The sequence below is a fragment of the Rhamphochromis sp. 'chilingali' genome, assembly GCF_963969265.1.
Source record: "Rhamphochromis sp. 'chilingali' genome assembly, chromosome: 17".
Taxonomy (NCBI): domain Eukaryota; kingdom Metazoa; phylum Chordata; class Actinopteri; order Cichliformes; family Cichlidae; genus Rhamphochromis; species Rhamphochromis sp. 'chilingali'.
Window position 1 is genome coordinate 20,351,147 of NC_137944.1, and position 12,387 is coordinate 20,363,533.

Here is a 12,387-nt window from a genome sequence, read left to right on the forward strand (position 1 = left end):
GGAGGTCCAGCGTGCTCAGTGCTGCCTTCGCAGATTCTGGAAATGCACGAACTAACCGGAAAGACCACTTTTTTTTTACCCTGAATATATTAGGCTATAAATTGGAGAAGGCGGGGTTAGAGGAAGTCTGCTTACTTTTTACATCTATATTTTTAAATGCTTACTTTTAAATATATATATATTTTGGTTTCATTATTTTTTTTTTCTTCATATGCATCAAAAGACGACTAAACACGGCTGATTTAATATGATATTTTTATTAACAGGACATAATACATATCAAGTTGTTATTGTTATAAATATTTGTGTGTGTGTTTTGTTTGTTTGTTTTGCGATAGCATACATTTTTAAACCTTAATCCATTATCAGTAGTAGCTGTTATTTACTCAGCCTTTACTGACTACAGCAAGGATACAAATAGATCCCGACTGAGGGAGTTGGGGATTTCGTGCGGTACGTGAATGCATCCCAGAATCCCGTTTTTTTTTTAAAGAGGGCTGATGTCATTTTCAAAACTTAACTCACACTCCTCAAGTCAACGCGGCGAGTCGCACACCTCCTGCTCTCTCGTGAAGTCCTCCCTCATGTCTGTCGGAGCGCACTGAGAAAAGAAAAAAGAAGTCGGGGAGGTGAAAGAAACACGAAGTTCTGTGGAAGAAGCGAACAGGGAGAATTTTTTAGAGCAGAAAGCCCGGGACCAGAGCCCCTCTCTCTGTGGGCAAAGGCGACTGAACTTTTTTTCTTTTTTTTTTTCCTTCAAACGGGAAAAAAATGAATCGGAGCTTTAATAAGTCGCAACCTCTGCGAAATCCTAACTGCAACGCTGTGGAAGTGAAAAGCAAGGTGAGTGGAAACTTGAAAGCCCTGCTTGGTGGTGGTGTGGGTGGATAGGATTTTGGGGGGATTAAAATAATAATAATCATGATAAATGTTCACATGGCTGTCCCGTCACGGAGCCGGAGCTGGTCGGACGGTGTGCAGCCTACGCCACATAACTATTTCCGCTTTTCCCCCGTGAGTTGTGCGGGGAAAGTTGCAGGTTCTGGATGTTTCTCTCATTTGCAGTGATTGTTTGCTTCTTACTTCCTATCCAGATTTTGCTGATTTGACTCTTTCTTTCCCGATGCTGCTGTGGGTGGTTGATGGAGGAGGGCTGGGTAGGTGGGTAATGGGGTTGTTTTTGAAGCACCTAGCTCTCCAGATTTCCTACAGCAACAAAGTTTCCACCTGTTAAAGTCAGACGTTGCATTAGTTGCACTGAGTTTTTGTGTTCTTGCTACACAGTATCAGCCTAGCTCTTTGTTTTGGATCATTTTTTTAAACGCTGACAGACTAATGGACACACAAACATCAAGTGGATTGCCAAGATTTCAATTGTTATGTCTCAATGGAGTGCCCTGATTTATGAAGCTTTTCATCTCAACACGTACACAATACATCCACATGAGTTATGCGGCTCTTATTTTAGTTTATACTGCAGAGGAAGAGTTTTATTTTTGTTTTGTTTTTTCGATACACAAGTGACTGTTTGTGTGGGCTCTGTGAAGAACTACCAGCTGACACTCATCACTTGTGAACCCCACAATGATTGCTGGTGACCTGCATTCTAATCCAGTGTTTCTGATTTATTTGTGAGATAATGCAGTATTCGCATGTGTTCACACCTGAGGGTTAGATTGAGAGATGGGCAAGTGGTGCAGAAGGTGACTCATTCACTCCTGAGTTGTTTCCACCTTTTGGCCGCCCAGTTTCAGTGGGGTGGTGGACAGATGGAGCACAGATGCTCTGATGGTGACAGGTGGGTGCGCATGTACTCACACAAAAACGGCCAAAAAGGCGAGTAGTGTTTGTGTGTGTAGGTGGGTTTTTTGTTCTTTTTGTTGTTTTGCCATTTCTTTTGCTGCAGGGTTTGTTCCACAGAGACAGGAGTGGTCACTCCGTGGCTGCCGCAGATTGTTTGTGGGTGGGACTGGCACGCCAGGAGCTCTGTGGCTAGAACAGACAGGTCCACCGGCGTCACCACGGCACACCGTCATGCCACCACGTCACACGTTTCCACTTTTGGATCAGATGTGACTCATCCCTCTCCGTCACGTCACTTTAAGTGGTTTCACATTTTGTTCTACTTCGTCAGGTTTTGTTTTGTTTTGATCCGTTTGGGGTGTGTTGGGAGCTCTAACCCCCGTCCCTCATGTTCCCTCATCTCCCTCAGTGAAGAAATCAAGCGTGTTAATGAAACAAAAGCTGATTATTTGGAGAGAAATAGCACACTGACAGTTGAGGACATTTGAATACCTGTAAAGGGAAATCTTATCTGTTACATAGCTCTGCCACAGTCTGGGCCTCTGAAGGCACAGAGGAGCAGGATCAGCTACACGTAATTCAGTTAATCATTTAGTAGTAAATAATATGATATCCTCACAATACTAAGGGCACATTACAATATTATTACAGTTTTAAAGTTTTGCAGTAATATGTAATGCAATCTATCACCATTTTCAAACTGCAGATTATGTCCTCAAAGTTAAACTTTGTCAGTGTTTGTTTTATCCAATAAGATAAAGTTATCGTAAATGCAGCCCATTTACCATTTTATCTTGTTTTTGGTTTTTTTTCCTGTAAAATGAGATTTTCCAGACTGCCAACACTGGCACTAAAAGCGTGCTGTAAATGTAACCTAATACTTTACTTTAATGAGTAAAAATTGTTACATTTTTAAGAAATACACAGAAATAAACAAGACCCATCGATGAGGTTTGGGACTCATAAATTGTGTAACACTCATCAAGACTTACCTTCTTATGTAAACGCCAACAAAACAAAAAAATACACAATAAAATGTATACGGACTTCCTACCTTCTCATTAGATACAAATGTTTCCATAACAACAACTATGGTTCATGGTAATATCCAAAGCCAAACGGCTTATTTACCGACTCGAATCATCCTCGTATTCACTTTTGTTTTGTTTTTATATAGTTATGCAAACTTGTGCCGTGACAAACAGGTTTTCATTCCTTCTGCGTAGTTAATGTAAAGTTGTAACAGTTACTGTTGGTTCCTACAGCCGCTTTATTAAACATGGAGTTCTCTCTCAGTACGTGGTTTTTGTGTGACTTGAAACAAACTCTGATAGGAGAAAGATGCCGCTTCGATTGCAGAAGGAGACGCTTCTTTGGTTGCAACCGAGGGACACAAAATCTCCCAAGTCAAACGCGTGCAACTGGTCGCTGCGGTGACCTTTTTGTGAATAAGGAAGCCCCCAAAAGTATCTTTTGAGTGTCTTTGGGTGCAGTTGAACATGTGAGCATTCATTTTTGTTATGCGATTACTTTCTTTAAACCAAAAAAAGTCTAAATAATTCATTTGTTAAGCAGAAGCAAACATGGCCTTTAGGTGCACTCCCTTTTTAATAATCGTATGCCAAATAAGGCTCTAGAGAGAAAAATGTCTGTTATGAAGACGCTGCAGAAATGCTGAGGTACATTCAGATTTCCAGAAGTGTCAAGAGTGTTACATATGTGATTGATTGCTGTTGTGTGACTGGTTCTTACTGGTTCATGGTTTTGTTTTTTGTTTTTTTTGTTTTTTTGTTTTGTTTTTTCCTTCGAGAGGAATCTGTTTCTGTGATAAGCTTATCAGGGCTAACACTGGAGGTGTCTGGCTGCCTGTCACTGAGGCCTCAGCCAGGATTTGCTGGTTTCACTCACATCAAGCTCTTATCAGAGTGTTTTAGGAGATGTAGGGGGTTGAGTGGAGTGGGGTCCTGTGGTTCTCCTTTATTAAATACTTAGTCATCTTTTAAAATCCTGGGAGCCTGTAGGCAGTTTCTGAGGTGAGTTACCCCAACTTACCGAATATTAGGTAAGAAAAGAGCCAGCGTTGGCCAGAGACAAGAAGTCGGTTATCTTCCATTTTCTTCAGTGTGTCAGTTAAAAGGCTCCAGACATGTTTCAGCCTGTCGGACGTCACTCTGCAGCAGTAGGCCAGCGGAGCAAGTGATGTCATGTTTGTAGTGGTGTGCTCTAAGAGTCGAGGTTTAGCACTGAGGCCCGTGATTAATCGCGCCATGTTCAGACTTGCTCATACCTGAGGGCCGGGTTCTGCTGGTTCAAACAGATTTCTTTTTTCAGACTGATCACGTGCTGCACTAAGAGAGCAGTCGCGTTCAGAGGATAGTGATACGCACAAGTATAATTATGATGTGGAGCGTAGCGTATGATGTCTTTCAGAGTTGATTACAGTATATGCGCGCCTCGGATTCACTTTCCTCGACGCTAACAGCACCTACTTCACTCTGACGAACCTGCTTGTCTGCTTGTTGTGTCATTGTAATACGGGCTGAGGTTTATGAGCTGAAGGTGGGTGGCAGGTTTTCAAAATGCAGCCTCACACATTTGCCTTTCCCGCTGCCTTGAGTCAGCCTGGCAACAAATTACACCCGGTATCCCCCTAAGTCTCCTCACACACCGCCGCTTAAATTTATGTGTCATCTTCTAATTACAGAGCTGGTTAATGTATCCCCCCCAGCTCCTCTTCTTTCCAGTCAGTATTCTGCTGCTCTCCTATGTCAGCAGTTTTCCTCTTCTCCCTCCTCCTCCTGCTCACTGATCATCTCCCCACTCTTCTCCTCTGCTGTCAGCTTCCCTCAGCTGTGAGCTGATGATTACAGTAACAAACAGCGCCTTAGTCTACAAATTACTACTCTGATTCAGACCCCGGTGCTGCCACTGCTGCTGTCTGTTGTTGTAGATTATTGTACCGTGCTTCAGCGCCTCAGTCGCGCCTTTGTGTGCTTGTCTCAGTCACATGATGACCTTGTCGTGACCCTCAGGCACGCTCTCGTTGGCGATACAGTGGCCTACCCAGGAAAAGCTGAAGCCCAGTTGTTCAAGTCTGTGCTTTTGTGTATAAATAGTGGGTGGGAGGAGTGGCTGCCTGCTACTGTCATGCATAGCTACCTGAATTCTGCTATTGTATAGGGACCTGCTTTCCATTTCCTGGTGTTTTCAGGCAGTGCGCGGCTGAAATTTGTTTTCTCGGTGATACGATCTTGATGTGCAGAGTCGCACGTAAAGCTACAGCGTTTCCCCCAGGAAATGATTTAGCTGAGATGGAGAACCACCCAGACCCCGATGCATCTTATCCGGTTATAATTTTAGCCAGTGTAGGAAGATCCCAACAGCAGGCACAGATGTAAAGGGACTGGGTTTTAGGGAATGTGCTCATTCAGCTTCTTGCAGATAAGTAAACTAGAAGACTGGTGTGCTCAGTATATGAAGGCCATCTAGTAAATGTCAGCCTGGCTTTGTATAAAGACTGAGATGATGTCTCAGAATTGTGAACATCAACACGCGTGAAGTGAGGGGCTGCAAATGTACTTGTGGGTCCTTCCATGTTGGCGCTTCAGATGCTTCACAGCTGACCATCTCAGATGTGGCTGAAAATATTCTGGGGAAAAGAAAGACCTCTTATAGCAATTGTGCAAACTTTCATGACCCTAATGTTGTTCGTTTCTTCTTCTTCTTTTTTTTTCTTTCTTTTTTTTTTTTTTTTTTTTTTTTCCCTCCAAGTATTTTGATGAAGTTGAGGTGGGTTTACTTTTGTCTTGTTTTCAAATCTGAAAAGCTACTTGAGCTAGGTCCTGCAAATGTTTTAGGGTAAGTATCTAGACCTCTGTGAATGTTGACTCTCCGGAGTGTAGTTTAGTTTTATATACAAGGCATAGAATAGTCATTAAAACGGTACAAATAAGGTGAATGGGATGGATTTTTTTTTTTTTTTTTTTTTTTTTTTTATACCAATGCTGCTGTTTGGTGATTTATTTTAATCAAATTCATTTCATCCAAATTCAGTGTGAAGTCTGGTGCTGACTTTTCTCCTTTTTTCCTAGTTTGTTTTGGAAATTATGCATAATTCCTTCTGAGGAGTGCATCTTTCCCCTGGAACTTTCTCTTAGTGACAAAAATTGGTTCTTCTCTTCCAATCCACTATGTATGCAAGATGGGGACCACTGAGAGTTAGAAGTTTGCAGCTTTTGTATTTATTTTTCTGTTGGCTACATCATCTGAGTCCTTTGAGATTATCTGGAGTCTTCATGTTGTAATGCGCTCAAAGTACTGCAAATTTAGAGACACAGAATGAATATTGCTTTATTCAGAGGTCTTAGGAGTGATTCCTAGGACATTATCCTTGAAGTGTAGTTGTTTAAGCCTAAAGAGTGAAATCAATTACAAAAGGCAACACAAATGACAACAGTTTAAAAGCATCTGCACCAATGAAAAAAGTTACAATAAACCCATCAACATTGGATCTTTGAAGAAAACAGTTGTTAAGTTTTGATATTCTTTCAAAGAGTAATTCACCGACCAATGAATCATCACTGTGAGGGTTCAATCCATAACAAAATATCATTGGGCAAGATACCGAACCCCAACACATGCAGCGGAGTGTCAATGTGTGTTAATTCAATTTGGTGTTATTTATACATTCCCTCAAGGCACTTATGTATGTTAGAAAGCACTTGGGTAGAAAAAGCATAGAAAAGACAGGAACCAGTTAATCTACTATTTACAAGACAGGCCTCTGATATTAAAAAGATAAATCAAAGTTGCACAGCTGCCTGCTATGGTGACCCCTGGTTAATAAGAGAGAAGCTGAAAGTAACCTTATTCTCATGATTAAGAAGTTTTAAGTATCTGAGTTAGGGCTGAACGATTATGGAAAATAATCTAATTGCGATTTTTTTGCCCCAATATTGCGATTGCGATGCGATATGCGATTATTTTTTTTTAAGGTCTTTGTCTTCTGTATTATTAAACAAAGACAAGCAATACATCATATAGTATGGCCAATACTATATTACATTAATTTTAAACTGTTCTTTCCTGGAAGACAGACCTCTGTTATGATGACATGAGGTGATGCATGAATTGATGACTGACATTTTTATTTAACTTCTTCAATCACAACAGTATATTTGAACATACACAATAGTTTATTTTTAGCTTACAAACATCTGAGCATAAAGTGCTGACAAGGAACCCTGGTGTAAACATTAAAATGAAAGTCAGTACAATGTGCAGATTGCAGAAATATACATAAAAAAAAATCAGTGGCTTTACCACACTCAGTTTTTCGACATCTGTGAACTACTAGACAGTCATTCAATTAAAAAATAATATTAAATAAATAAAACTAATAAATAAAAAATACACACATCTTACTGATCTCTGCAGTCAGTAACATTACACATAAAGTGCAAACATAATAGCAATTGTATAAACACACAAACACGCCTTTAAAGTTTAAAGGCGTGAAATTGGACGGTCTAGCCTTCTGATTAGCTAATCAGAAGGCTAGTTCTGATTAGCGTCACCGCTGTCTCGGTGGAGTTTAATAAACTCGGCCGTCTGCTTCTTGCTATCTAAAATATAACCAGACACTGGTGTAAATTCTCGACTGTCTCATACTTCTGTTTAATAAGTTTTCTGTTTGACGTTTAGTCAGCTGTGTGAAAACCAAGGAGGAACCCACCCGGGGGATTAATAAAGTTTTATTTTATCTAATCTAATAACTTTAATCTCAGCCAAACCGATTTACTCACGAACAAACAAAACACTGAAAAAAGCCCAACAATAACATTTTTAGGTTGTCTAAGTAACTTATATATTACGTTTAACCCGAGCAGCGAAACTCCGCGGTGATCTGAAAATGATGTGCCGGGAGTTGTGCCGTTCTCGGCCGCATCAGTAATCCTCGAGCTCCCGGCTAGCTGTCGAGCTGGTGGGTAGCAGACGCCTCTGAAAACGTCGAAGCACTTTTGCAAATATGGGATATCTTGATAAACCGAGCAGATATTTGATGTTTACACAACTACTTTCTCGCCTGAAAATATGTTAAAAGTTTATTTTGTGACCCAGAAAGATTAGTATGAGTAATTTTAAAACTTAGTAGCGGCCGCCATTGCTGGAAACTGGAGTTTGGCTGGGCCGCGCTATGAATTCTGGGATATGGTAGTAATTTGGACAGCCTTATAATCGCAGTATAATCGCAGCCTTTGCGGTTAGAAAATTGCACTTGATCATGTCGCGATATTATCGCAAATGCGATATATCGTTCAGCCCTAATCTGAGTTATTAATCACTGGATTGTTTATGCATTCTGGCAAATGCACTCATTCATTTCTTTGCCAGAAGCTTGATAACAAAACTTTGAGATTTGTCAGTTTCATACAAAGCTGCAGACACCATAGCTTAGCATAAAACCCGGAGAAAAGGGGAACAGGGAGAGCTTTATTAGCTTTTTGTACACGTTATATAAACAAGACTCGGGCTGAGATTTACAGGTGACTGTAGAGGGATTTTCACACCTTCAGATTGCTGATGTAAGCAGTTTTAGTTGTAGCTTTAGCACAGAGATATCAGTCGTCAGCTAACTCCTACTGAAAGTATTTTTGTTCTATATTTCCTGAAGGTTTCATGTTGTGTAATCCAGTTGTTTGGAAAGTTACGCTCCTCTTGCGGTATTTAAAGTTGCAGAGAATCACAGCTGTTCAGTTTGTTTACTGCTTCAGGAAAAAAAACCTTCCTTTCTTGGTGCTTTATGTTACTTAAGGTCACAACCACATGCTCGGTGAACTTCCACCCTGTGACTTTTATGTGGAACAGTCAGAATCCCAGTTTCCTCATCCTGTTTGGTTGTCCCTCTCACAGCTCCTCTTTTGATTATTCCTTTTTTTTTTTTTTTTTTTTTTTTTTCTTCTCAGTATGGGGCAGAGTTTCGCCGGTTCTCGGTGGATCGGGTCAAGCCCGGCAAGTTTGAGGAGTTCTACAAACTCATCCTGCATATCCACCGCATCGCCAACATGGAGGTGATGATTGGTTACGCCGACGTTCACGGCGACCTGCTCCCGATCAACAACGACGACAACTTCGTCAAGGCGGTGTCAACCGCTCACCCGCTCCTCAGGATCTTCATACAGAGACAAGGTAAGCTGATCTACACTGTGCGATTTCCTTCGCCTCTTTATCCCCCGCAGATTATGTCTTTAATACTAGTTTAAATATTTCTTTCCAAATGTCTTCCAACTGGTAAACCTACCAAACTATCAACTGTTGCATTAACTGTGTCTTGGGCTGCAATTATGGTGCTGACTAGAATCAAGTTTCCCCCCCTGAATATTTCCTGGTCCAATTATGAGGGCTTTTTGTTTACTTCATGCCAGGCCTTCTGTGTGTGTCTGTATATGTGCTTTTGTGTTTCCGGCTCTCTTATTGGCTGGATAAGTTTCAGTCTGCCTCTGTCTGCCTTGGTAAGTCCTGTGCCTGATCCAGAGGAAGCCCTCGCAGGCATATGAAAACACACTCGCGCGCACACGAAAAATACACACACGCACACAGACCAGTGTCTCGGCAGTCCCATAGAAATCAGGTCATTGAGCAAAGGCCTGTATCCCGGCATACCAGACATTACTGAGAGACAAAAGATCTGCATGAAAAGAGAGACTCCTTACCGGGCTCTCTCAGTTTGTGTGTGTGTGTGCATGTGCTGATGTATTTGTTCAAACACAACACCACGGCACTCTGAATGGGAACCAACTCCTAGTCTCTCTCGCGCACTCTCTCGCTGATCCCAACTCTGGAGAGGGTCTCGACTGCTGCCAGCCAGTCATCGAGCATACAAATGAATCTATTACCATTCACTATTCATACCCACAATCCTCCTTGGAATGTCCCTCGCTCGGTTGTGTAATGAACGGGTTCACTCCAGGGTTTTGTTTTAATTGTCAACCAGTGGTTCAAAAAACAAAAAGATATCCACAGATTTCCAGCAAGAAACCAGGTTGAGATATTTGAGAGGCCCAATCGGAGTGTGAGTCACCGCCTCGAGAGATTAAATGGCCAGACCAAAACCAACTAACTGTAAGTTGGCTCATAAGTCATCCTGCAGTAATGTTTGACTTAAAAAATAAAGGCTGATTCGACCAGTCAGGTCGCGTAAGTGTAACACCTGAAAGCCATAACTTGTGTCCTTGTGGTTTAGCTGACACGTCGTGCATTACTTCTCACTGTCCTGCTGCTTATCTCAGTGTCTATATTCCTCTGGTGATGCATTTGATTCTCATGAATATTCCCCCTTGCTGGCTTCTTCCAGAGCATTTAATACAAAGGGGAAATTCCCTCAAACACCAGAAGGACAGAGGAGTCTTTGCTGATAGAGATTTGGCTGCTCTTATTGTGGGAGGGGGCGTATTTAGTGCTATTGTGGTGGTGAACTGCTGATGTGGTTTAGAGGAATTTGCATTGTTGTGACTGATGTTGAAACAGTCAGAGCATCCTTATGGCTCATTTATGCTCGCTGCAGTGGTTGCTTTGGACACCAGTGATGACGCTTCATCCATTTATACTTGCTTTTAAGGCGCTTTTGTCTCAAAGTTGCAGAAATCTCCCTCCATGGGGAATCTGGGAGTGCCTGTGTAATAGAAATACCTGCACAGGTGGACATGCTGACAGTCTTGGCTTAAGCTCATCTGTTGGAAAAATTTAGAGATGCACAACTGGGCGAAAAAACGGCAAAGAGCAACTCGTGCCAACGGGTATGATGTCACTTTTGTCATCCGTTGCCGTTCACACGCAGGAGAATGGAAAGTGTAAATGGGCCCCGTCGCTGGGATTCTCTTGGCGATGTGGATGTCATGACCATGTAGTTGTTCTACTTTCTAAACTACCTGGAGTCTCCTATGAAGAAGTGCATTTGTGCTCATACCAGACTAGAACATACCTCTACCTTTGCACAGAGCCTTCCCCGCATTCAGTGTCTGATGTTGAAATTTACATCACTCGACTTTTCACAAATGAAATTGTAACACTGGTCTTTGTATAGTCTATTGTTAAGTGCTGGACAAAGAGTTGTGTGTTTATGATAGTGTGAGTACCTTGTGCCTGAGAGAAGATGCCCCTGTGACCAGTGTAGTGGCATGGGAAAGTGTGTGTGGACTGTATCAGTCAGTACCAGCCTGTTAGTGCGGGTCATCAGTGGTGTCGCCACATTACTTCTCTGTCTGCTCAGATGAAAGGAAAGGCTTCACACACTCATTAAAACAGTGTGACTCACCATCCAGTCACAGCAGGGGGATTGTGTTTAACCTCAACCAGCCGTGGCTTTCATATTGATCTAGACATGAAAATAAAATCTTAATTATAGAATTAAAAAAGTTACAGCACTGGATGGTATGTGTAGCTGTTTCATAGATGCAGTTTATAATGAAAAACTTTGAAAGCTTTAGGGAGGGGAAAAACATTAAATGGTGCCCTGACATACCAATGTTGTTTTGGTCTAAAGGGTTTATGATTAATAACTCAATCTTTGTACTTCATTGCTCAGACAGACCCTCCCTTCCAACACGTGACTGGTCATCTGTCTGTGCTTGTGTATGGGCATGTACCTTTTCAGTGTTGCTCCATTTAACAGTGGGTATTTTGAATGTGCCCATGTCTCTTTCATCTACCTGATACTCCCCTGCCAGGCTTACATTTCCATTGTTGGTAAAACTGCTTCAGCACGTGCCACAGTTTTGTGGTGATGCTGATGGTACCAGTTACCGCCCGTAGGTGCTGATGGCAGCTTTTTTTTTTTTTTTTTTTTTTTTTTATTTAAAGTGGTAAAACTTCACCTGCAGAGTACAGGGTTACACTTTGTGGTTTTTGTCCAAGTAGCCTCTCATTACAGGGTGCTTGTATTTAATCATAGCAAAGAGAAGATAATTGTTAACATTGTGGAGTGAACTGAGATATCTTTGATGTCCGTTTTTGAGTTTACAGAAGGTGATTTTGATTGCTGTCGTTGTCTGGCAGGGTAGACTCTTAAATACTTGCCATGCGCAAAGAATAGAGGCAAACAAGTGGGGGGGGGGGGGAGAGAATAGGACACATGAGAAGATAAGAGTTGGAGGAGTTCTGTATGTGGAGTTGTTCTGCTTCTCTCCAGTGTGTGAGCAGTTTGTTGTGTTGCCAACTAATGACTCTAAATTGGGATCTCATTTTGGGGGCAATGCATACAGTGACTCCTGTACCCTCTTGTTTTCTCAGCTTTTGCTTTCCAGTTTAATACGTCAGTAACTCCTACAGTGTTCCAGCACGTCTGACGTATTGTCAGATGTTTATGGTGCGCTTATCTAGGGAAACTGCAGAAGTACTAACTGCCCATTCATATTCTGTCTCAAAACAATGCAAATTAAGATATAGATAAGCCTAAGAGGGGAACACTCCTTACACTGATGTCAGCATTTCACCAGCTTCTATTTATTTTTCTTCTATTAAAGTGGATCTATTCATATGCTTTTCACTATTCTTTGTCATTAGTTGTATGGTTGCAATATAGCAAAA

At 41.6% G+C, this 12,387-nt stretch overlaps 1 protein-coding gene across 1 annotated transcript in view; it reads left to right on the plus strand.

The window, feature by feature from the left end:
- The first annotated feature begins 507 nt into the window (after positions 1-507).
- The window catches only part of pard6gb (par-6 family cell polarity regulator gamma b), a 36,058-nt gene continuing 24,178 nt past the window's right edge, over positions 508-12,387 (plus strand). The window contains exons 1-2 of the mRNA XM_080862732.1: positions 508-843; positions 8,769-8,991. Coding sequence (XP_080718858.1) covers positions 772-843; positions 8,769-8,991 — 295 coding nt within the window. The 5' untranslated portion in view covers positions 508-771. The remainder of the gene's footprint in view (positions 844-8,768; positions 8,992-12,387) is intronic.